Here is a 26,745-nt window from a genome sequence, read left to right as displayed (position 1 = left end):
TGGATGCGACATACATTCACATCATCAGCTTTCGCTTTTTGATCCGTTGGGCTCTTGGATGTGACTTTTGAGTTTTCTTCATTGATTACATTCTCAATTAAATCTCCACTTGTCACAAGATTCTCGAATTCCTTTGTCGGATTTGCCTGCATTAACTCGAAGAAAGGCGCTGGAAGGGAATCACGAAACATACGTGATATCTCTTCTTCTAACATGGGAGGTTGAACTTGTGCTGCCACTCTTCTCCATCTTAAGGCATATTCTTGAAATCTTTCATTGGTTTTCTTCTTTACTCTTCGAAGATCCATACGTGTTGGAGCTAAGCCTTTAACATACCGATATTGTCCCAAAAATGCATCAGCTAAATCTACCCATTTCTTGATTTGTTCTTGGGTCAACTGATTGTACCAGACTACTGCTGGGTTAACAAGGCTATCATGGAAAGAGTGAATTAAAAGGTCATCAGAATTTAAATATCCTCCCATTTTTCTGCAAAACATTCTCAGGTGGATTAGGGGACAACTTGTGCCATCATATTTCTCAAAATCATGCATTTTGAATTCATGGGGAATAATCAAATCTGGAACCAAGCTAAGCTCTCTTGCTTCTAATTCTTTGTGGGAAGTATCAACACATTTCATATTTTTGATTGCTTCATCCATCTTCTTGAATCTTTCCTCATATTGTGAATAATGAACAAGGCTATTCTTTGGATTCAATTAGGATGCCCCAGAGGGTTTTACCATTTTCGACTCTTCAATCTGACAGCATGGTTGCTCTTTATCAATTATCTCTTCTTTATCAGATGTCACATACTGAATAATTTGATTTGATCCATCTGGTACTGAATCTGATGTTTCTTTCCTTATATCCGGAGGTAACCCTGTCAATTGTTCTAGCCACTGGTCTTGTAGTCCCTTATAAGATTGCTCCATTGTTTTCATGATGACAGTAAAGTAATATGAATGAATGACCTTGGTTTTATTGTTACAAAACCTTTCATTAATTATTAACATGTTTTTATAATTAAAGTACATGACAGTACTTAAATAAAAATTTGAAAAATGCATAAATGGAAAAATAAGAATGCAAAATGTGCAATTCAAAGATAAAAAATAAAAATACAAAATGAAAATGCACAGATACAAAATGTAAATGCATGTATGAAAAGGTGTTACTTAAGAGTGATCATCTTAGAACAGATTTCATTGAACACAAAAGCTTCAGTACATCAAACAAAACTTTTACATGTAGGGGACAACTTTCAGTCCTAACTTCAAAAAAACTTTACATATAGGGAATAACTTTCCCATTTTCTTCTCTAAAACCAAGTTAGTTTATCAGCTTATGGGCCATATTGCTTGTCTGGACTGCAGCTTCTTCCATGACATTCTGATGTTCTTTCATCTCCTATGTCAATTCTTGGAGTTGATCATTTTCCTTTGTGAGAGAACATTTGTGTTCAAAAAGTTTTTGGACAAGATCTTCATGTATGTTGCAACTCTTTTTCAGTTTGGTGGCCCCTGCTATCCACTCTTCTGGGGTGTTTCCTATACCAGCATTTTGAAAGGCTTGACTGACCTTCTGGAAGTCTTCATGTATGGTTTCCATTTTGGTGCTCAATTTATCATTTTCAATCTTCAAATGACGTATTTGAGCTTCAAACCTCAGCAAATCTTCTTCTCTCTGGGCGCCCCTACTGATATTCTTACCTTTGAAGACTTTTGGTATTAATCTATCAGGACCCTCGGTTACCAAACTAGGTCGATCATTTACCATAAATTATAAGGTTCCATGATCCAAAAGACTTTGGACTCGGCGTTTGAAGGCAAGACAATTCTCGATGGTATGTCCTTGAGCTCCGGCATGATATTCACAATGAACGTTGATGTCATACCAATTTGGATACAGAGGTTGGAACGGTTTTATATAATATGGATCCACTTCTCGTGCTTCAAGTAGCTTTTCATACAACTCTTTATATGATATGGGGATAGTATCAAGATGAGAACCACCTTTTGTCTTGGATTGAACCTGAGTTTTAGACATCGGGAGCAGACCAAACTTTGATGATTTCTGATTACATGATTTCTTCTCTTCTCTGGGAGCTTGTACAGTCGTCACCATTTCTTTGGTATCTCCAGACGATTTGTGAATACGAATGATGACTGTCTGTAATTTCTCAAATTGGTTAAGAATCGAAGTCCCTTGCGTATCTAAAACTGCAGAGTTAGGTTTATTGAGCTCTCTCTCTTTCTGTGCTGGAATCTCTTTTCCTTTGGCCAAAACAGATATTCTATCCATCATCTTGGTCATCTGCTCTCTTATTTCTCGTATCTCCTTTTGCTCTTCAATGGTCATACGATCTTTGGGTGCATAGCTTGCTTCTATCCTCAGAGTTTCCTCAGGATGTCTTTCTTTGGCCGCATCATATTTTGTTTGATCATAAAACTTTTTGTCAATTTACAATTTCTTTCCAATATGATGAACAGTCTTTCAAGTAAACACCTTTTGGTTATGCTATGATCATGTAATGCAAACAAAAAAAATGAGAAAAAAAATAAAATAGTTAGTATCAACTAATGAAAAAAATCTATCTATCAAGGTATAAATCTTAACCTCATGCTTTCTAGTTCCATGCTTTGTTTGGAAAATTTAACCTAACCGCATGATTTTTAGTTCGCAGGCATTTATTCAGAAAAAATAATAAATTAAAAAATTAAAAGCTAAAGCTTATTTCTCTTTTGTGTACACCTAAGGACAGAGGTTCAGTACTGTCTTAGATCAGGAGAAGTTCTAAGGTTTATTACATGTAGGGTTTTAGTTCTAGGAGTAAAGGTACTCGAATTGTCCTTGTTAGTGCCCCCTTGGGCTGTCAACCCTCAATCCTAGTCCATTACAGATTTAAGTGGATCGAGTTCAATTCGAGGGGATACATTTCTCTATACCTGACACGGAGAATAAATTCTCACAGAGACATAGAGCATATGAACCCCGAAAGTTACTTGCTAGGTCTGACACGGAGAATAAATTCTCACGAAGACGTCGCTTTCACTCCCACTTAAAAGGGACAAACTCAATTATAGAGCTTTATGTTATGCAATGCAAGTGTTGTGTGTGAGGAGAAATGTTCAAACTTCTAACAGATAAATAAAATAAAAAAATTAATGATAAGTATATGAAAATAGTATGTAATAAAAAATTTTGAAATAAAAGAATTAAAAATTAAATAAATGATTTTTTTTTAATTTCTAATTAATAGAGACAATTTATAATTAATTTCAAAGCATGACTGAGTCCCCAGCGGAGTCGCCAAGCTGTCGTAACCGTTTTTCGTCCGGGCACAAATTTTAAATACTCGGCGGGAAAATAATGTGAATAAATGATTTGGGAGTCGCCATCGGCCTTTTGGGTCAGGTAGGTCGATTACCTAAAAATTATCTTTTAAAAGAGTTTTTAAGAAAACATCAGTTAAAAGATAAACTGATCTGCGTTTTAACCAAAAATTCATTCTTTTTAGAAATAAAAAGGGATTCGTGGTCGGTTACGTTTAGGGAAGGATTAGCACCCCTACAACGCCCAAAATTGGTACTTTATTAATTATAAATTGTCTCTATTATTAGAAAATTAAAAGTTCAAAAATATATTTAATTTATAATCCTATTATTTCAAAGTTATAAAAATATATTTATATATAAAATATTTATTTATTTAGAAATATCAGAAAATGACTTCTAGGTGCCTTAAGACAGCTCTTTTCTTCGATATTAAAAAATAAAATAACAATTAATATATAATTTTAAAACAATAGGATATTTATTTATTTAAAAATATCAGAAAATGGACATCCAATTATTTTAATACTGCAATTTCTTAATATTGAAAAATAAATAAATATATATTAAAACATAATTATTAAAAGTAATTTATGAAATATAGGATTTTAATAAAAAATATATATATTATTTATTTATATATATATATATATATATTTATTTATTTTTATAAATAATAAAATAATAATGAAATAATAATTAAAACAATAAAAAATAATAATAATAATAAAATAAATAATGATTAAAATAAAAGGAAATAAAAATATAGTATTAAAATGTAAAATATTAAAAATCATAGTAAAAAAATAAAAACTAATGAAATTAATAATTAAAATGTAAGATTATAAAACTAAAGTCCTAATTCGAAATATTATAAAACTTGAGTGCTAACAGTGTGATTTAACCATAATTCATAATACGGGATTAAAATAAAAATTACTAAACTATGAGGGACTAAATTTGATATTTACCTTAAATATATATATGCTGATAAAGACTAAATTAAAATAAAATAAAATTAAAAGACTAAATTAAAATAATCAGAAATTAATTTCAGTGACTAAATTGCAAAGTGTACAGACATGAAGTACTGCGGATAGGGTTTACCCCTATGAGAAATTACAGAAACACCCTCACCAAAACGACGTCGTTTTGGTGAGGTTATATATACCCATTAAACCGCCCAAAGGGCCATTCTTTTCTCTTTTTTCTTTTTGGTTCTCTCTCTTCAGAGAGAGAACCTCTCGTTTTTCTCTGTATTTCCCTCATCTGAGGGAATTCCGGCAGCCACACGCTGCCGTGAACTCCACCGCCGGCCACCGCCTTCGGTGGCCGGGAAAAATATTTTACACTAAAATACAGCCCTAATTTCCCCAAGGTCGAGTCCGGCCTTTGTTTCCCCAAAAAGACTCCTAATCGGAGTAAATCTACGAAAATACCTTCAATATTTTCTGTTCTCCGGCGATGTTTAGTGCTTCCGGCGATGGTCAAGGCTCCAAGGGTAAGTTTCTTTCTTCTTTCTTTGTTTTCTGTTTTGGTTTACTGCTGGTTGTGGGTTCGTGGCTCGTCTCTGTTGCCCCCTCCTTTATTTTGCAGGTAACGGTGGCTTTTATAGCCACCACGGTGCTCCTCTCTTACTGGTTAAAGAGTGGAAATTTGGTGAGTCACCAAACTATGTGGTGACTCACCCCATAGCTGAAACGTGGACGGCCGACGTGATGTTTCTGGAGTCTTCGAAGAGGCGGTGATGTCATGGCTACAGCGGGGTGGAACACCTGGAGGTGGCAGCTGAGCTCTTCTGGAAACATGAGGCGGCGCCGCGCGGGGCTTCTGGAAACGGCGGATGATAACCTAGGGTTAGGCTAGAAATAAAATATTATATATATAATTCGAATAGGGAAAATTAACCCTTCGGTCCCCAAAATAAACTAGGATTCATGAGTTAACACAAAAAAAACTTCTATATTTTCCAAAAAAAAAAGCATCCCCAAAAATTTAATTTTTATCCAATTTTAGTCCTAAATTTATAATTCAATAAATAAAAAAGACGATTGAACTTATTTGAATAGGCGTGAGACTGATGAGGTAGTTGTTAAGTGACTAAAACACAACTTTTCAATAACTTTAATAATTATTTTATAATTTTAAAAAATTTATGATTGAAACAAAATTTAGTGGGATAAAGTACACAAACGGTTCCCCAATTATTGGGTATTTCGTTGTTGAGTACCTGATTATTAAAAGTTACAAAATGGTCAACTGACTATTCATATGTTATCATCCTTTTCCATTAAAAAATTGATGACAGCCTGAGTTGGATGTTAACCTGCTAAATGGGATATGATAAAAATATGATCTCAGAATCTCAAATGAATATCATATCTCAATCAACATGTTAACGTCCAGCTTAGTCGACTATCAACTTTTTAACGAAAAGGGAGAGTTTGGAACATATGAATAATTGGATGACCATTTTGTAACTTTTAATAATCGGGGACTCAACAACGAAATACACTATAATTGAGAGATCGTTTGTATACTTTATCCCACTAAATTTTGTCTCATTCATAAATTTTTAAAAATCATAAAATAATTATTGTAGTCGAGGGACTAAACAAAGTAACACCCAATAGTTAAAGGACCATTTTGTAACTTTTAATAGTCAAGAGACTCAACAAAGCAATACCCTATAATCAGGGGACCATTTATGTAGCTTACCCAATTTAGTGACTAAACATGTAGTTTAACCATTTTAAAACAATGCTATAAAAAAAAGCAATTTACCAAAAGAAAAAGAAAAGAAAACATTGCCGAGCAATGTTTCCACATGCCAACTACTTAAAACAAAGTCAATGAATCCAAAAGTCCAAAAAGCTCTTAATCAAAGTACAAGGGCCATTACAATCTTATTTATTAATTCAAATTAGTAATAATAAATTAATAATATCTCTTCCAATTCTTTTTCCTTTTTCCCTTCCCAGTTTCATAGTTTTGCTCTAATTAATTTAGATCATCCCGCGTCATACATCTGATTTTAATAGATGAGTCTCCGACATAAATTTTATATGTATACAAAACCTTAAACTTAATATATACTTAAACGATATCAAACAATTATCACTTAAATTAACCGCGTTAATAATATCTCCTCCTATTCTTAAGAAGGCTTTTTGACTTTTCCTAGAAGCATTTATTAAACAAACGGAGTTTTCTATATAAGACCAATGGCATTGTTCATCGTCAAGGAGAATCCATAGCCTCTGAGAAAGCAAGCAGAAGAATCATCAATGGCAGGAGGAGATCTTCTTCTGGGTTTAATTGTTGGTTTCGCTTGCTTTTCAGAAACTTGCTTTGCGTTCATCACTTTCTCTTTGCTGCAAAGAGCACTTGTTGTCACTGCTCATCCACAACGACGCGAGTAAATCAAATTCCCTGTTTTTCCATATTTTGTCTCCATTTCTATTCATATACTTCTGTAAGTTATGGATTATCCATTAGAAAATAAAAGAGAAAATCTTTTAATTAATCTTACTCTGTGATTTTATTTTGGATAAATTACGTATTTAGTACTTAAACTATCAGTTTAGCCTGTTTTAATACCTAAACTCTTAATTTTTTTCAAAACTATACTTAACGTTTAGTTTTTGTTTCGTTTTAGTATCTCGCCGTTAAAAACTTAACTGGTGATTTGCACGTGGCACCTTTTTTGTGGGTAAATTACATCATTCATCATTCAATTATCTTCTCACTCTTATTTTGGTCACTAAAGTTTAATTTTTTTAATTTAATTACTTAATTTTTAAATTACTTCTGATTTAATCACTCTAACTTTCAAATATTTTATTTTTAATTATATAGTGATAAAAAATATAAAAAAATGTCATGTCACAAAAAATATTAGTAATAAAATAAATTAGAGTGATTAAAATAGGAGAAATTTGAAAGTTGAGTAGTTAAATTGAATATTTTTCAAATTTGTACCAAAATAGGAGTGAGAAGATAGTTGAGTGATGAATTATGTGATTTACCCATAAAAATGCAGTGTTGTTAAGTTTTTAACGGTAAGATACTAAAATGAAACAAAAACTAAACATTAGTATGATATTGAAAAAATTAAAAGTTTAAATACTAAAACGGACTAAAATTGATAGTTTATGTACTAAATAATTTATACTTTTACTTTTTGTTTATGTGTTCTTATTTTTCGGGGGGAGATGGGGTTGAGTTAGGTTTAAGTATTAACTTAATATCGTAGATTCATCAGCTCCAGATTTTATTTTTGAAATAAATATGTTTATACAATTCATTATTTTTTGCGTAAAGCACATAAATGGTCCCCCGATTATAGAATATTACTTTGTTGAGTCCATCGACGATTAAAAATTACAAAATGATCTCTCAACTATAGCGTTGCTTTGTTGAGTCCCTCAATTATTAAAAGTTACATGATGGTCACCTGACTATTTATTATGTTCCAAACTCAATCATTTTTCGTTAAAAAATTAATGGTTGTATGAGTTATACGTTAACATGTTGACTAAGATATGACAGTCGTTTGAGATTATAAGATCGGATTTTATTATATATCAGTCAGCACGATAACATCTAGCCTAGATTGTCGTTAATTTTTTAACGAAAAATGATGAGTTTGAAACATATGAATAGTCGGATTACCATTTTTAATAGTCTAGGGACTCAACAAAGCTATAGCTTATGGCCAGGAGATCATTTTACGACTTTTAATAGTCGAGGAACTCAACAAAGTAGTATCCTATAATTGGGGGATCATTTATGTACTTTACCCTAATATTTTTAGAAATATATATTTTTAATTCATCTTTAATATTTTTTCTTTTTAAAATATAAATAATGTTGTAATATATTGTTATATTTTCGTACCATATAAATTAAATAATATATTACATAATTGAAAATTAGAGATGTAAAAATTTCGAAACTCAGAACAAAGGGTGTTAAGTTTTCTTAATAATTTTTGGATAAACTATACATTTAGTACCTTAACTATCACTTTTATTTTATTTTGGTCATTCAACTATTCCAAAATCATACTTAATGTTTTATTATAGTTTCATTTTAGTCACCCGCCGTTAAAAATTAATGTTGATATATCATAGTAAAGTAATGTCAAATCATTATTGAAATACAAAATAAAAAAAATATTATATCAATAGTTCTGTTAATGTTTTTAATGGTGGGTTAGCAAAACCTAACATTAGGTATGATTTTGGAGAGAAAATAAGTTGATGACAAAAACATAATAACAGTGATAATTAAGATACTAAACATGTAATTTTCCCTAAATGTTTATTTAATTTCTTTACCATTAATACCAAATTTATTGATGGATTAATATAACGTTGAGATTCAAACATCCGAACCTAGTTCAACTTCAAATTATTGGGAAAGCTCAATGTGACTTTAAAGATATTAAAAAGGTTTGATTGATTAAATTGTGCAGTTTTGAAAGCCAGAGAAGACAAAATCACAGTGACATGGGGGTTGAATCAAAGTTTCCCAGCAGGGACCGATTCAGCCTATAAAACCATCAAGGTTCAGTTATGCTACGCACCAATCAGCCAAGTTGACCGAGCTTGGAGCAAAACCGAGGACAATCTTTCCAAAGACAAAACATGCCAATTCAAGATCGTGAAAAGACCCTACATCACCACCGCCACCCAAACTTTCGAATGGAAAATAGAGCAAGAAGTGCCAATCGCCACCTACTTCGTCCGAGCCTACGCATTAGATGCCGGCGACCAACAAGTGGGCCTACGGTCAAACTACCGATGCCAAGAAAACTACCAACCTCTTTGAAATCCAGGCCGTCATCGGACGCCATGTCTCCCTCGATATCGCATCCATTTGCTTCAGCGTTTTCTCAATTGTTGCCTTGATGGGCTTCTTTTTTGCCGAGAAAAGAAAGGGAAGAAAGGCTCAACAGTAGTTGATGCATATATACACAAGCCAAATCAGATCAAGCAAATAAACTTACTAAGAACTTCATCTTCTGTTATTTGGATTTAAACATGAATGTCTAATATAATTATGATTAACAACATGAATGTCTAATATAATTATGATTAACAAGATATTTATTAGGTATTTTGAATACAAGATTATATCAATACATTCATGTTTGGTTATGCATCATGTTATACCTTATTCATCACCTGAATTTAATTGAATAGAAATGTATTATAAGTTTGATTATATTATAGAAAATAATTTATATTAGTTAGTAATCCAAACATGTACGTAGTTCATAGAATTATCATGAACAAATAATTCTAAAGAATTATTACATTGTCTAAAGTCCAAATGTAGAAATAATTTGTCTTGGTTGTCGGAATGGTTGACTCCCGAGTATAGGCATAGATGTGTTAGTCTAGACTGACAAATCATTAGACTGGATCCTAGATGAATTAAGATCTTAAATATGCTTAAATATTAGATTACTTGTGATATTTAAAATATATTTACGTTAATCAGAAATAAGGATTACGTGTATGCGACTTACATAATTTGATATATCAAGATCTGAAGTCTCAGAATAGTAAGTTTGAAGATGATATGTTGACTATGTTACTCATATATGATGTAGATGCATTTACAGATATAGAACCACAGCTCGAATAAAGAGTAAATGGGATCCTTTCAGCGATATTGTAATTGCTTATGAAAATATAATGTGGTGGCAACTGACAAGCCTTCATCAACGAAAAATGATTAATTATATTTTTGTAGTAATTATTTTTTATTTTATCTATTAATTAATTGACCGAGTGGCCAAGAATGCTCATGTCATCCTTTCTTGGGAATGTTAATGTAACGATCTGAATTTTTGAGTAAATGTTTAAGTTAAAGTGATCTTAAAGGAAAAGACCGAAACGAGAACGCAACATTGCGTTGAATCTGTCGTACAAACAAGCTCATAGCATTACAGAGAGGAATTTAGTTGTTTATCACTCTTCAATAAATGGTAACAAGTTTTCATGAACTTCAGCAGCATTTATATGAATAGCAAAACATTACATCTACCCTAAGATCCTGAAGAGCACACAAATGGATTGCAGGTTTTTGAAAAAGAATGCAGTACTGGTACAAGACGAAGGGGTACCTTCTTGCGAACGACGAGAGCATAATAATCACTCATGTCTAAATCTTCACACCTTTGCGAATCAGGCAACTCCCAATCAAACCAGTACAAAAGATTGGCCAAAACATATTCAGCTCCGGCAACTGCAAACGTAATCCCGGGACAACCTCTTCTACCGGCACCAAATGGCATAAACTCAATATGTTGGCCCTTGAATTCAACTGAACTGTTCAAAAACCTGTCTGGGATGAACTCTTCAGCCTTGTCCCACAACTTGGGATCCCTCTGAATTGCCCATGTATTCACCAATACTATTGTTTTAGCAGGAATATCGTAACCTGCCAATTTAGTAGCTGTGGGATTTTGTCTTGAGACCATAACAGGAGCATGGAGTCTCAGAGTCTCTTTCACAACACATTTCAAGTAGTGCATTTCATTGACATCCATCCCAATCACACTTGGTTTTCTACCCACCACTGTTCTTACCTCTTCTTGAGCTTTCTTCATTCTACCCACTACTGTTCTTACCTCTTCTTGAGCTTTCTTCATTATGTCGGGGTTTTTCATAAGTTCTGCCATTGCCCATTCCAGTGTGGCAGCTATATTATCGGTTCCGCCAATAAACATGTCCTGTAATAGGATGATACTCAATGTTAGATATGAGTAAGTGTGTATGTTCATTCCTTAAAGGGTTTTTTTAGCAGTTCATATCCAAATTTTTATCTGACATAAACATCGAAAAGGATATTTCGAGTAAAATTAGTGTTGGAACAACATAAATCCGGATTTATGCATTTGAGAGAGAAAGGGGAGGAGAAGAGAAGTATACCAGTAGGATAGCCCTGAGGTTATCTTGAGTTAGACTGATGTCAAGCTTGCCATCCAGCTGAAGATGAAGAAGAATATCAACGAAACTTTTGTTATCCGATGTATAATTATCTCCATCATTCATCATAACCAGGCGATCTTCTATTATTTGATCAATAAAAGCATGTAGTTCACTGGAAACCTTTTCCAGTTCTGAAGTCAAGCCTGTAAGAGCATCAACCCATCCCAAATATGGAAAGAAATCTTCAAAGCAAAAGGATCCTATAAGATCCATTGCCTTCCTTGATAGCTCCCCAAACCCTTTATTCCCATGTTCTCTTTCATATACTTGACCAAGAACAGATCTGCTGATGATGTTGTTCGCAATGGTTTCAAACATTTCACAAGCAGCAATTTCAGACCCATTGTGACAACACTCTGTTATATTCTCAATCATTCTCGAAACCTCTTGTTCTCTCACGAGCTGAAACATTTTAACCCTCCTCTGGCTCAGAAGTTCAACAACACAGATTTTCTTTGCTTGTCTCCAGTAATCACCGTAACTAGAAAACGCAATGTCGGTGCAGCCACAGAAGAGAGTATGAGTAACTCTTATTTGAGGCCTTTCTACGAACACATCGTGTTCAACAATGACCTCCCTGCCTAATTCAGCAGATGAGACCACGAGTGTTGGAGTTTGCCCCATGTGTAAAAGCATCAAAGGGCCATATTTCTCAGACAAGGCTCGGAAAGATCGGTGGGGCAATTTCCCAACTTGGTGAATGTTGCCAATGATGGGAAGCTTTGGTGGAGATGGCGGCAGATTGCGATTCCAGGATCTTGAAAACTTGAAGAGATAAAGAATGGCGAAGAGAAAAGTAAAGAAGATGACAGGATCGAATTGTTGCCACCATTGCTGCAATAACATTGATGGGTTCATGATTGCTTTTCTGCTCTAAAGAAAGCAGATTTAGCATTTGTATTCTTGGAATCAATGAAGAAAGGAAGGGAGACGATTATTTGAGTTAATTGCATAACATGTCCTCAAATTATGATCTTTATTTTAAATTGGTCCTTAAACATTTAAATATTACAATTTTATTCTTAAACTATGACTATCATTTTAAATTAGTCAACAAACTTTTGAACATTTCAATTTCATCCCCAAACTATGACCTTCATTTTTAATTGGTCCCTAAACATTTTGAATATTCCAAATTCACCCCATACTATAAGTATATACTAATCACATCCCTTGTTAATAAAAACATTAGACCAAGTTATGTTATTGTATGTTTGAAAAAAATTAGGTTAAATTACGGTTGAAACTAATTACATATTTGGATGAATTTAGGGATAAAATTGAAATATTTAAAAGTTTGAGGACCAATTTAAAAAGAGAGTCCTAGTTTAGGGATGAAATTAGAATGCTCATAAGCTTAAGGATTAATTTAGAATAAAAGTCATAGTTTTAGGATGAAATTTAAAATATTCAAAAGTTTAAAGATTAATTTACAATGAAAGTTTTAGTTTGACTACATATAATACAATTAACACCGATTATTTTGCTGTTATAGCTTGAACATGATAGAGAAAAAGAAGTAAAATTTCTGCACTATGATCTGCACACAACTCAAAAATCACATGGATATTGGACTTTTGATTTTAAAAATGAATTTTAGGAAGAGAGAATCTCAATTGTCCGGGATTTGGTCTTCTAAATTTTACATTTAGTCCTTATATATTTAATTTGAGGGCAAATTACACAAATGGTCCTCAGATTATAGAGTTCCTCTGTATTGAGTTGCCCGAAAAGTTACAAAATTATCATTTGGCTATAAGGCGTTATTTTGTTGAGTCCCCCGACTATTAAAAGGTACAAAATGATCACTCGAATATTCATATGTTCCAAACTCGATCTTTTTCCATTAAAAATTGATGGTCGTCAAAGTTAGACAGTCGAGATATCATTTTGTAACTTTTAATAGTCGATGGACTTAACAAAGCAACGTCCTATATTTTGGGGATTATTTGTGTACTTTACCATTAATTTTACTTTTTATGTATGTAATGTCATTAGTTAGTTTAAAAAGGGTAAACTACATATTTAGTCATTCAACTAATTTCACGATTTCGTTTTGATCACCAAACTTTTTAAAAAAAAAATCATAGCTAAAGTACGTTTCGATTCTATTTTGTCACTTTCCGTTAAAAAATTAACGGTGATGCTAAAGTGTCACCATAAGATAATATCAAAAAAATTACCACGTCAAGAGTTCTATTTATTTTTCAACGGTGTGTAACTAAAATGGAACAAAAACATAATTTTATGTATGATTTAAAAAAATAGTTGGATGACTAAAACGAAATCATAAGAATGATTAGGTGACTAAATATGTAATTATCCTAAAAAATACATTCTCAACTAATTTAATTTTTGGAGAGATGTTTTTAATGGGGGAAATCCACGACAACATAATGCTCGAAAAATAAAGTTTGATAAACAATAGTGTATTTTTTAAAATTAATTAAGGACATCATTAGAATAGAGGATAAAACAAATCAAATTAAATATATATATATATATATATATATATATATATTAGATTTCAAATCGGATCATAATAGAGGGATTAGACCTCAAATTTGACCATTAATTAAGGGATTATTGTTATATCTTAAGCTCTCGAGATCGGAGACCACGTGTGCATAGTTGTTTGAACGTTTAATGTCAAATGATTAGTCTAGGGTGAACACAAAATAATATATATTTAAAGACTCAACCATTTAACATTGAATGCTCACATATCCTTACATACATGATGCTCGAACTGGAGACTCCAAGACTATCACTGAAGTTGCTTCACTTACACAATGTATATGAGTAAGGATTTACTTCCACAATACAAAATTCTTTAGTTTTACATATATTTAGGATCATTGGATGAGTGAAAATAGATGATTGAGGTTGACTCTTTTTTTAATGAATATATTCTTATTTTCTACTGTTAATCTCAGTCATCTATTTTCACTCATTTAACGATACTAAACCTGTGTAAAACTAAAAGTGTTTTACATTAGGTAACAAAACCTTATATATATATATATATATATATATATATATATATATATATATATATATATAATTGAGGAGATCTGTTTCAGATCCAAGTTAAGGGTTGTAAGATGAATGTGGACCCATCTCTTAGATCATGGGAGTGGCAAGGCTCGGATGTTAAGCGATTGGTTTAATTTGAAAATTCATTCAACTTCCCTTTCTTTTACCAGTAGACAGGGTGGAATATGTATTTATTTATATATTATATATGATCTAACTTATCATTTTTTTTATTTAATTTTTTAATAGTCTAAGATGATTATAAGATAGTATTTGTTTAAAATTTTAAATAATTAGCAATACATACATCCTACAGACCAGGGTCAGTCCTGACTATTTTTAGCCCGGGACAAAACTAAAAAACTGGGCACTTAATTAAAAAATATGTAATATAAAATTTTAATTAGAGTTTTTTTGGGAAGTTGAACTATTTATTAACATTAATATAAAAATTATATAATTACAATTGACGCCTTAATAAATTTATAGGCTCTATTATTTTATTTTACAGTTTTTTAAATATTATTTTATTTTTATAATTTTTTTTAAATTTCTTATCAAAAATTATTTTATTTTTATACTAATAATATATTTTAATTTTTGGGCCATGGGCGGATGCCCCTTTTGACCTGGCCCAGGACCGGCCATGTTGAACTATTTTATTTAGAGTTTTTTTTGGGAAGTTGAACTATTTTATTTTTATACTAATAATATAAAATTTTAATATATTTTAATTAGAGTTTTTTTGGGAAGTTGAACTATTTTATTTTTATACTAATAATATATTTTAATTAGAGTTTTTGGGAAGTTGAACTATTTTATTTTTATATTACATATAAAAATATGTAATATAAAATTTTAATTAGAGTTTTTTTGGGAAGTTGAACTATTTTATTTTTATACTAATAATATATTTTAATTTTTGGGCCCTGGGCGGATGCCCCTTTTGCCCTGGCCCAGGACCGACCATGTTGCAGATGCAACTACTCGACCTTAATACTTTTAAAGAAAAAATTATTATAACCACTTGATAGGTTATATTTTATTTAATTTTTATTGTAAAGTATTAAATTAACCAATAATTTATTTTGATTTAAATCCCTTATATCTTAAGTGATTCTGGATTAGATTAAATTTACTAAAGTTGTATAATATTTTTACAATTGAAGGATTTTCATATAATTTAACTTCTGATTCATACGTGTGGTTGAAGAAATGAAGATTGAATTTAATTTAAGTCTTAAGTCAACTTTTATGGCATGAAGTATTGAAGTTTAAATTTAACTCAAACTCTTAATTATCTTTCAAACTAAATTTGAACTTTTAAGTTAACAAAAGTAGGGTGGCTTAGATTGATGTATAAATTTTATGTAGAAATCACATGAAAAATATGTTTGTGTTGGCAGAAACATTATTACGTTCGTTATTAGTGTGTTTATATATGCGTGCACGAGTTGTATATCTTAATTGCGTCTAAGTGAATTAAAAGAGAGTTGTAAATGGAGGACAAAAATAAAGTTAGTGACGAAACTTAATGATAGAGTTTTAGGGGGCTAACTTAAAACTTTAAAATATTCAGAGATTTAAATTAAAATTTTTGAAAGGTTTAGTTTATATTTTTTTCCAAAATTAAGATCTTACTAAAATTTTTAAAATTTTGAGAGACTTAATAAGAAATTTTAAAAATTATGGAAGGGGTATAATTAAGAACATTTAAAAAATTTAAAATCTAATCTGAATTTCTAAAAATTTTGGGGGAATCAAACTAAAATCTTTAAAGATTTAAAATATATTTTTAAAAAATTTTGAGGTATTACTCGTTAATCTCTCTTGTGTTCCGCTACTGACCCATGAGTAAAGTTATGAAGTATGAGTTTTGCATGTTAACTTTTGACGAATCAAACAGGAAAGAAAGCATATTACTCTCATGGGACAACCTGTAGGATAAGGCGGTAAAAATCACATCACTTATCGCCTTGTAATATATTTCGACTCAAAAATTATTTGACTCATACTCGATTCGATATTTGATAAGTTTAATAAAATTTTATTCAACTAATGCATGTTGGAAAAAATTGTTGTATGACTCATTTCTCGTCAAAATTTTTAGCTTTTTTTAATATATGTAAAATCTAATAATATTATATAGAGCTCAATATAAACATAAATTAAAAATTTTAACAAAAACAATTATCAAGATAATGTGTAAAACAATTCCAAAGTTTAAACTCCAAAGTAATAGTCCAAAAATACACCAAACTAACGTATTATAAATCATTCTTTAAAAAAAAGTTCAAAAATACATAATCAATCTTAAAATTAATACAAATTATATCTTAAAATATATTTTAAAAAATTAAAAAACTGCTCACGGGCAAATTTTTTGAATAATGCATATGGAATAAATTATAAAATAATGGTACCCGTGGATTAATTGCTCGAATAAGACAAATGCTACAGTAAAAATTGAAGACGCATTGTACTCCCTACGTCTAAGCAAAACCCGGGTAAGTCGCACGGTGTTCCACACATGGTGTTCCATGCGTTTTTCACCATCAGAGTCACATGGTGTTCCATGCGTGTTTCAACCAAGGAGTCGCATAGATTTCCATGTGTCTCCCATTTGCATGCATGCATGCCTGCTCCCCCGTGAATGCTCACCCGTGAAACTGCTCCCTGCATGACAGTCTGCTCCTTGCATAGGGGCAATAATATAGCTGCAATGGGCAGTAATATTGGATGCAATAATTGCAGCAATAATGGGGTTGGTTGGGTTTGTAATATATATGGGTTATGGGAGGGTTATCACCAGGAGTAAAGAAGAAGAGGAGAAGAACGAAAGGAAGAAGAAAAAAGAAAGGAAGAAGAAGGAAAGAAATAATTAGGTAAATTTTAATTTTAATTTTTTTTTGTTGTTGTTTTAATCTGCTAGCTAGTTTAGATTAAATTATTTTGTTTACATTCATGTGTATATTAAATTATTAATGTTATTAAAATTATTTTTTCTATAGATTCGTTCAAATGGCATAACAAAATTAACTACTTCATCTTGATGCTCAACATATTTCTAGCAATTTGGTATCGATGGTGTTATTATTATTTAATAAAATGTTATTATTTGAGAATGAATTATTATTATTAAATGGTAGAGGTTTATTTTATGATTAATTGATTAATTTCATGAATATTATAATTGTAAGAAGACGAGCAGCGAGTCTTTTCGTCATCGGCTCAATATTCCTGATAAGTCACACCCTTTGATTAAGAGAAAATAACCTCAGTGACCAAAAATCCTAGATAATATACGATTTTGACCAACTTTTTTTGGATTTGCGAAAATGACCAAGAAAATCGCAATGCGATCTCTAATTCGCATTGCGATCTCCACTATCTCAAATTCACGTTGCATTTCGTATTGCGATAGTTGAAAATCGCGTTGCGTTTTTCCATTTCGCGTTGCGATAGTTGAAAATCGCGTTGCGATAGTTGAAATCGCAACGCGATCTCCACTATCGCAAATTCGCGTTGCGATAGTTGAAAATCGCGTTGCGACAGTCTACAATTGTCGTTGCGATTTTCCAAATTCGTTGAAAAAAAAGATTTTGTTTCTCTAAAAAGATAGTATCCGCGCGGACGTGTCGAAGACACGTATTACCACGACCACGACCACGACCACGACCACGACCACGACCACGACCACGACCACGAGACGAGACGAGACGGACGGCGGCGGCGGTGCGCGAGAGTCCCCCTTGTTCTCTATCACTCAACAAGGAAGTGGGAAAGCCAAGCCTTAAATACCATTCCCAATAGTGTTTCCAATACAATGTGGGATTGAGCATTACCAACACTTGTTTCCAATACAATGTGAATATTCAGGAAATAATTAACAATCATGCACCTTAAAACAACTGAATCAGCAACCAATTGCATTAGTATTATACGATTAAATATGTCATAATTAAAAGTCAATCTACAATCAATCGCGATTATTGCAATTTTAAGAAAAACATTCAAAAATAATATCACTATTTAAGGCTTAATCCCACATAGTATTGGGAACAAGTGTTGGTAATGCTCAAATCCCACATAGTATTGGAAACACTATTGGGAATGGTATTTAAGGCTTGGCTTTCCCACTTCCTTGTTGAGTGATAGAGAACAAGGGAGACTCTCGTGCGCCGCCGCCGCCGTCCGTCTCGTCTCGGGTCGGGTCGGGTCGGGTCGTGGTCGTGGTCGTGGTAATACGTGTCTTCGACACGTCCGCGCGGATACTATCTTTTTAGAGAAAATTCTTAAGAAACAAAATCTTTTTTTTTAACTATCACAACGAATTTGGAAAATCGCAACGACAACTGTAGACTATCGCAACGACAACTGTAGACTATCGCAACGCGAATTTCAACTATCGCAACGCGAAATGGAAAATCGCAACGCGATTTTCAACTATCGCAACGCGATTTTCAACTATCGCAACGCGAAATGGAAAATCGCAACACGAAATGGAAAATCGCAACGCGATTTTCAACTATCGCAACGCGAAATGCAACGCGAATTTGCGATAGTGGAGATCGCAATGCGAATTAGAGATCGCATTGCGATTTTGTTGGTCATTTTCGCAAATCCAAAAAAAGTTGGTCAAAATCGTATATTATCTGGGATTTTTGGTCACTGAGGTTATTTTCTCTTTGATTAAAGATTACCTGCAAGAGGATGGATTGTATTATGTCACATTTGTTCGTGAGTACAAGTTGGTCATGGGTTTGATTAGTGCGTTGATTCAACGTTGGAGGCCAGAAACACATACATTTCATTTTTCGTGCGGAGAATGCACGATAACTCTAGAGAATGTGGCCTTGCAACTCGGGGTCCCAAAAATTTGATGTCTGTGGTGATGAGAAATGATTACAATAATGTGGAAATACTTTGCAATGAGTTTCTTGGGCATACAACAGTAAGCCCAATTTAAAAGGGTGGCGTTTGAGGCTAACGTGGTTGAAGAATCAATTTAAGCTCTAACAAAATAGTACCCAACAAGAAATTATATATGTAACTCGAGCATATATATTGCAGTTGATTGGAGGAGTTTTGATGTCGAATAAATCCGGTAATCTGGTTCATACGTAGTATTTTCCGTTTTTGAGAAATTTTCAGAATACACGTCAATATAGTTGGAGATATGCGATATTGGCATTCTTGTACCGTGAGATGTGCAAGGCGTCATTAATTGTAAATAATATTAATACAGCAGAAATCAATGGATGTCTAATGTTGCTACAATCATGGGCTTGGCACAAACTTCCATTTTTAACACCGATTAGTCAAACTGCGATTGACTTTCCTCTTGCCAGAAGGTAATATTTCTCTATTTTAATTTTAAATCTTAATTAGAATTTATTTCTTTTGATTAAAAATAATTAACAAATATGTTTTGATTGATATATAGATGAAGGCATAAAATAGAAAAAATGGGGTTAGTGCACAATAATATTAAAGAGTTTAGGCTGAAAATCGACATTTATAGCAAAAAGGAGGAATATATTATAATATACTATATTATTATAATTATTTTATTTTATTTAAATTTATTTATTTATTTATAATTTCGCCTAATTAATTTTGATAAATTTTAATTTTATAGTTTAATTGGAGATCGTACATAGAGGAAAAATTTATTGCGTGTGTGCCGAAATATATTTCGGATGGTTGTCAATATTGGTGTGCTATTACACCATTGATTCATTTTGATTTTGTTGAGATGCAGTTTTTGAATAGAGTGTTGAGGTAGTTCGACTTTCACCAGCCAATTCCTCATATTCCATGGGATCATTACCACCTCCATAGATTAGATGGACGTGGTAAGCACAACGTGTACTGGGTTGTGAAGCATGTAAACTACATTAAAGCTTGGAACAACAGAGCTTCATACTTGCCAACTCTTGATCTCATTCAAGGTGATGACTTTGATTCTCAGGCTTCGGCTTACCTTCATTATTATTGAGATAATGGAAAGTCGTACTTGACAACGTTGGGAGAAAGACGACAATTTTAAAATTTAAGAAAAAATTTGGAAAATACGAAAAATCTATACCGAGTGGGAGTTCATCTCAACAACATGAAGCGAAAACAACACATGTGGATGATAGCCCAACACAACCGACATGCGATGTGGGTTAGTTTCATCAAATGTTTGATGGTTCTGCTGTTCCGGATGCATACCCGAGTTTATGCTTCCTCAGACACCCGTATACTCTCCAATGTTTGAATCAACGTAAGATTTTGAGCACATGACGTCCATGATGTCAAATACGACTATTTGTCCGTCTACGTTTCTAGTAGAGATTAGAGAGCAAAGTGGTGGGATGGGAAAGCATAGTGGTTGGCATATATTTACAACGCCGGGTCATATGCCCACAATGAATGAGGATGATGACTACTACACTCCTAAGCAACCAAAACGGCCACAATGCACTAGACGTCCGCTTCAACATTATTATTCCACAACACCCCAACATCGACAAGAACTATAAAGTCTGTTGTTATTTGTATAAAAATTAATATTAAATAAGATGTAGAAATTCATCACACTGATTCAAAAACAAACAAACAAACAAACAAAACATTCATAACCATGTGTTAACTAATTTTGTTTAATTTTGTTTAATTTTTAAATTTTTAAATTATTATTTAATTAATGTTATTCAAGTAATTAGTGTCACCACCTTATTAGTAATAAAATTAAGAAAATTTTACCTAAAGAGACACCTCCATGGTCTCAAACCTAGGTCTGCGGTTAGAAGAGACAACGCTCAACCAAAAGTTTATATTTACCTTATAGTACTAAGTGAATAAGTTTTAAATTATATTTATTTAATTTTTCAAATTTTAAATAAATATAGTTTAAAATTATTCAAATCAATATACAATTATATCAATTATATTTTTAAAATTTAATATTTATTGAATTATTAAAATTTAAATATACAATTATATTTTATAATTATTTATAAAATTATATTAAAAATTATTAAAATAATTTCGAGATCAAGAATAGAATATTAATTTCAATATGAAATTTAATTAATTTTTAATTGATTAATTAAATATAAATGATAATTTTAAATAGTTATGTAATTAATTTCTTATTTTTAAATCAAATGAGAAATTATTTAATTTAAATTTAATATTTATATAAATTAATAATAATTTTAATATGTATTAAATTAATTCTTAATCTGATTTAGTGGTTAAATATTTGAATATTTTTCTGAGATGTCCGTTTAAATCGTAGATCTAACCAATTTCTTGTATTTTATAGTGGTAGTTTAATATAAATTCAATATATACAATAACTATAAAGTTCATTGTTATTTGTATAAAAAAATAATATTAAATATATTTATTCAAATTAAGTGATTTAATTTTGTTTAATTTATCACACTCAATAAAAAATATGGAAATCAATCACATTGTTTCAAAAATAAATAAATAGGATTGAAATGCTGACATGGAATATCCATGTGGATTGAAATGCTGATGTGTGATGTCCACATGGATGACACATCAGAATTTTTTTTTTAAATTAATTATATTACTTTTTATTAAATATATACTATTATTTAATTGATTTTATTATTATTTTTAATTCTTAAATCATTATGTATATTATTATTAAATTAATTTTATTCAACCACCTTATTAGTAATAAAATCAATTTCTTGTATTTTATAATGGTAGTTTAATATAAATTAAATATATACTTTGGGAATTTAGAACTAATGATTTCCTTGCTTAGATGGTTTAGCGCTAAGCCTACCGCCAAGTGTGCTGGGTTTGAATCCAAGCAAAAGCAAATCTCTCCTGAGGGCATTTTCCCCCAAGTTTTTTTCTAATCAGGTTGGTGACACGTGTAGTTTAAATATTTATAACATTAACGCGAAAAATAAAATATTTTAGTTTATTTAAAAAATTTATTATTATTTTAAGTTTTAATTATTTTTTGACTTTTAAATTTATCTAAATAATTTAAATTTATCTAAATATTTTAGTATTTAAATTTATCTAAATATTATTTTTAATATTTCTTTTGTTATTAAATATTAAAAATAAAATTATTTTGATATTATCTAAATATTATCTAAATAATATTAAAATATTTTAGTTTATAACACTCATTCAAATTGAAATAAAAAAGAAATTCAAGTATTCGTTGAAATACAAATACATATATGATTACTGATAAGGTGTATATCTTGGTAGATTTGGACACTTTTTTTATGAATGACCTTCACTCCTACACAATCCGCTTCTCTTTGGTTGACCTTTCTCTCTACCATGGAAATTCTTATTGGTATAAATACGACTAGACTCGGGTCGACCTTTAGGACTTCTACAAAGCATTGGATTTGACAATCATTCATCATGATGATTCATTTGGGATCTGTCTGAATGCATTGTTGTAGATATTTAATATCATATGTAGGTGAAAACACTCATCAACATAAGTGAATGTGCTTACACCAGTATACATACATTTAGCGATTGCATGAGCATAGAAATATCTCCATACCTGAAAGCGACCACAATCACAATGTATGTGTCGTAAATCAACTCTAAATGTTTGGTCTTCTCCTTCTTCGTTGCATCATATGCATGACACAAAAAAAGTATAACCAATTCGGTCAAAATTATGAACAAGCATTGAGGTTGACAATCGCTCGTTTGTTTACATCGCTTCCATCACTATAAGAGCCCAAGTTTTACCTTTATTTATGAGACACTCGATCTCCTTCCCTTTATTAGACCAAACCTTAACCAACCTAAAGTACGTCTCTTTCACTACACTCACTATTGAGAGATGATGTGTACCTTTTAGTACTGGATTAATAGCCTTAGCAAGGTTTGTTGTCATGTGTCTGTATCGCCGACCCTCATCGTAAGCTTGCGACCATTTTACCCACGGTATTTTTGAAGCCCACTTCTAAACACGCTGATCATCATAAAATACCTTCAAATTCTCCAACATCTTATGAAAATTTGGTCGGCGTAGTTCGTATTATGTTTCATAATATATATATTGTTAAACATCAATTTAAAAACCATATAAATCAATACACACATGTTGAAAATAAAACTTACTCATGCATACTATTTCGCTACGAATGCGGGCATTATGAAATCGATGAATACAAAATGTGAGATATGCATGCGGAGGTATCCAACGACTTCCTAATCATTCAATTATTGCCAAAATGCCCGTTCCTCGATCAGATATCAAGCAAACTCCACCTTCTCGAACGACATATTGACATAGATTGGTTAAAAAGAAATCATAAGCCTCAGTTGTCCCTCATTTAACAATGATGAATGCAATTGGGAATATATTTTGTTCACCATCCTACGCAGCTGCTATCAACAATACATGTTTATATTGATCATACAACCACGTACCATCTACTTGGACCATACGTTTGCAAAATGGAAATCCTTCTATGCATGACTTAAATGCCCAAAAAAAGTCTATGAAATATTTTCTTCCCTAGAACAAGTTGATTGTAACACCCCTAACCCGTACCCGACTCTGATACGAATCTGAGGTGTCACATCAACTTTTCAAAACATTTGCTCTTGAAAAATGTATAAAAATTTAAACTCTAAATTGTAATTTAGTGGTGGAATCCTTCTAATAAAATTTTTATTTAAAAGTTCAAACTAAAAATACATCATTCAATAATTTGCATAAATATAAAGGTATATGATTACAAAATGGATCAGAGCATTACAATTTAAAATTTTATAATACATGCCAACAAAATTTCAAAATAAAGAACCTACGTTCAAATTGTTCTGATCTGATCCTCTTCAGGAGTATGTTGTCCTCTCCTAGCTTTACTCTTATGTTTTCTTCAAACCTACGTATGAAACAATCACACGCTAAGTCGTTGACTTAGTGGGGCAAGCACGAGTAAAATAAAACATTATAAAATACATTCTTATTCACTTCATAGAAACATTTCGTAAGGGGTTCAAATTTTCATTTCATAACAAGAATGTATACTTTTATACATTTGTAACGCCCTCAACCCATACCCAACCCGGATACGAGTCCGAGATATCACATTGACTTTTTAAAGCAATATTCTTACAAAATAACAAAATGTTTCGACTTATATTAAGAAAATATGATAATATATCATTGAATTATGTTCGTTACAACAAATTTAAGGAAAATACATTTTTATGCACTGCTACAGTGTACCGATGCACTATTACAGTGCTACTACAGTAACTTCAGCTCAAATTATATAAAACTCATAAAAATTTAATCGTTCATCACTATACAGTTACCATTTACATAAATATGTTTAAAACATTACAAAACTCAATCATAGCGTAAATACTTAATTTAGTGACTTTGTTTACATGTCAACCTATTTATAACATGATAATACATACTGTGTACTTTACTTCTGATCTGATCTTCAAGTAGAGATATGTTATTCTGTTGTTTAGCTTTGATCCTCTCGCTTTTCAGTACCTACGTGTAAATCACTTTCACGCTAAGTCATAGACTTAGTGAGGCATAACATATAATAATAATAATGCATTTCATATACATATTAACATATCATCTACTTATTCAATCATGTCATATATGATTCCATGTAAATAATAATAACATGCTAACATATAATAATGCAAACACTTTTTATACCTTTTGTAAGCCCATGTACATTACTGAGAACTCAAGGTATTCGAGTACATTGAGGTTGTGCACTATTACTGTCACCACAGCTCATATGGGGTCCCACTAGGGGCATGTGAAATTTTTCCCGAATGACCTATGTATTTGTCCCGAAGGACCTCTGTATATGTCCCGAAGGACCGCGTAGACCCTCTACTCTTGGCATGCCAACTATACATATAGCTCTCGTATCATATACCATGGGCATTATTTTTATGTTTCATATGCTCATGTACTCATGTCATTTCTCTTGTGATCACATATACATTTTTCTTCTGTCACATACCACATGTATGTGTAAATATCTATGTCATTTCATATAACATGTAATACATATCACATATTCATGTAAGCATGTATATCATGTCACATATAATATACTATACCCATTTTCATGTATTCATGCACATATAAGAATCAAAAATCAAATAACATTTTAGGAGTCACTTCTTACCATAGTAACTCTATCACAGGCTCATCGTAAGCCAATATTCGTTCAATAACATAAGTACAATTAAAATTGCACTCACCTTAGCCTTGCTTGCTTTGAATAAATCCTAATCCTTCGATTATTCCGGAATTCATTTAGGCTCTGTATCTACATAAATATAATTTTCAAGATGATTATCAAATGCCTAAACCTTGTAATTTGATACTAACAGCTTAAACTAATTGAATGAGCTAAAATTCCTATTTTCCTTTAGTAGTGTACCGATGCACTATGGGTGTATCGATACCCAAAATAGCTTCGAATTTTCCATGCATCGATGCACCCCTTAATGTATCAATGCACCTTCAAAATTAGTCTTAGTGCATCGGTACCCATTCATAATATATCGATGCACCTGTCAATAATAAATTGGTTTCACCCGAAAATTCCATAACTTTTCATTAAATTTCCTTATATAAAACTCCTTTCATACCACTAAACTCAACTACAACCATTTTAGCTAACTTTTATCATTCCAACACTTTATAATCTCTCATATTTCATCCAAATTCTTAAGGCTAATAATCATACCAAATTTTCCATGTTATCCAAACTTAATTCTTACACTTATAACTTCTTATTCTCATAGATAACAAGTCAAATTCAACCTCCAAATTCATTTAAACACTCTTATTCAAAATTTCACTTTAAAACCCATTCTATTTAATCTTTCATAACTTCTTCATCTTTTGATTATAAGACAACTTAAGCTTTCCTTAAGCTTAAGTGTCACCTAAGGATCATAACCCAACCTTTAGTTCAACAAAGAATCAACTAATTAAGAAACTCACCTTTGCTTGTATGCTTCACGGTGAAGAAGGAGAAGGAGATGAAGAAAGAAGAGAGAAGAGTTATCTGGAAACTATGTTTCCCAAAACATGATCCATGTGGGTTATAAAATAACCCCACAATTATTATTTTATGCTATCATTTGATCAATGACCTTTTTACCTTTTTACTTCTCCTTCATTTGTTAATTCATCCTACACCAAATACTTCAATTAAATCCTTGAATTTCTCAATTTATTTAATTTGGTCACTAAAATTTTAAAATTTCACATTTTGGTCACTAACCCGGTATTGAGGATGTTACAGTTCGGTTTATATAACTTTTTTTTAATAGCCCAATGCATA

At 31.5% G+C, this 26,745-nt stretch overlaps 1 protein-coding gene and 1 pseudogene across 1 annotated transcript; one reads left to right on the top strand and one right to left on the bottom strand.

Moving 5' to 3' along the window:
* The first annotated feature begins 6,622 nt into the window (after positions 1 to 6,622).
* Positions 6,623 to 9,306, top strand: LOC120196461 (annotated as a pseudogene).
* A 933-nt stretch (positions 9,307 to 10,239) lies between these two features.
* On the bottom strand, positions 10,240 to 12,205 carry LOC120196399 (cytochrome P450 71A1-like). The gene is made up of 3 exons (XM_039198210.1): positions 11,282 to 12,205; positions 10,981 to 11,082; positions 10,240 to 10,938 (listed from the first exon to the last, which is right to left on the bottom strand). The coding sequence occupies exons 1-3, from the start codon at positions 12,197 to 12,199 to the stop codon at positions 10,396 to 10,398; spliced, it is 1,563 nt and encodes a 520-aa protein (XP_039054141.1). The 5' UTR covers positions 12,200 to 12,205; the 3' UTR covers positions 10,240 to 10,395.
* Between the last annotated feature and the right edge of the window lie 14,540 nt (positions 12,206 to 26,745).

Source organism: Hibiscus syriacus, unplaced genomic scaffold, assembly GCF_006381635.1.
Source record: "Hibiscus syriacus cultivar Baekdansim isolate YM2019G1 unplaced genomic scaffold, ASM638163v2 tig00117034_pilon, whole genome shotgun sequence".
NCBI lineage: Eukaryota > Viridiplantae > Streptophyta > Magnoliopsida > Malvales > Malvaceae > Hibiscus > Hibiscus syriacus.
This window is presented reverse-complemented; position numbering and strand designations above follow the sequence as displayed.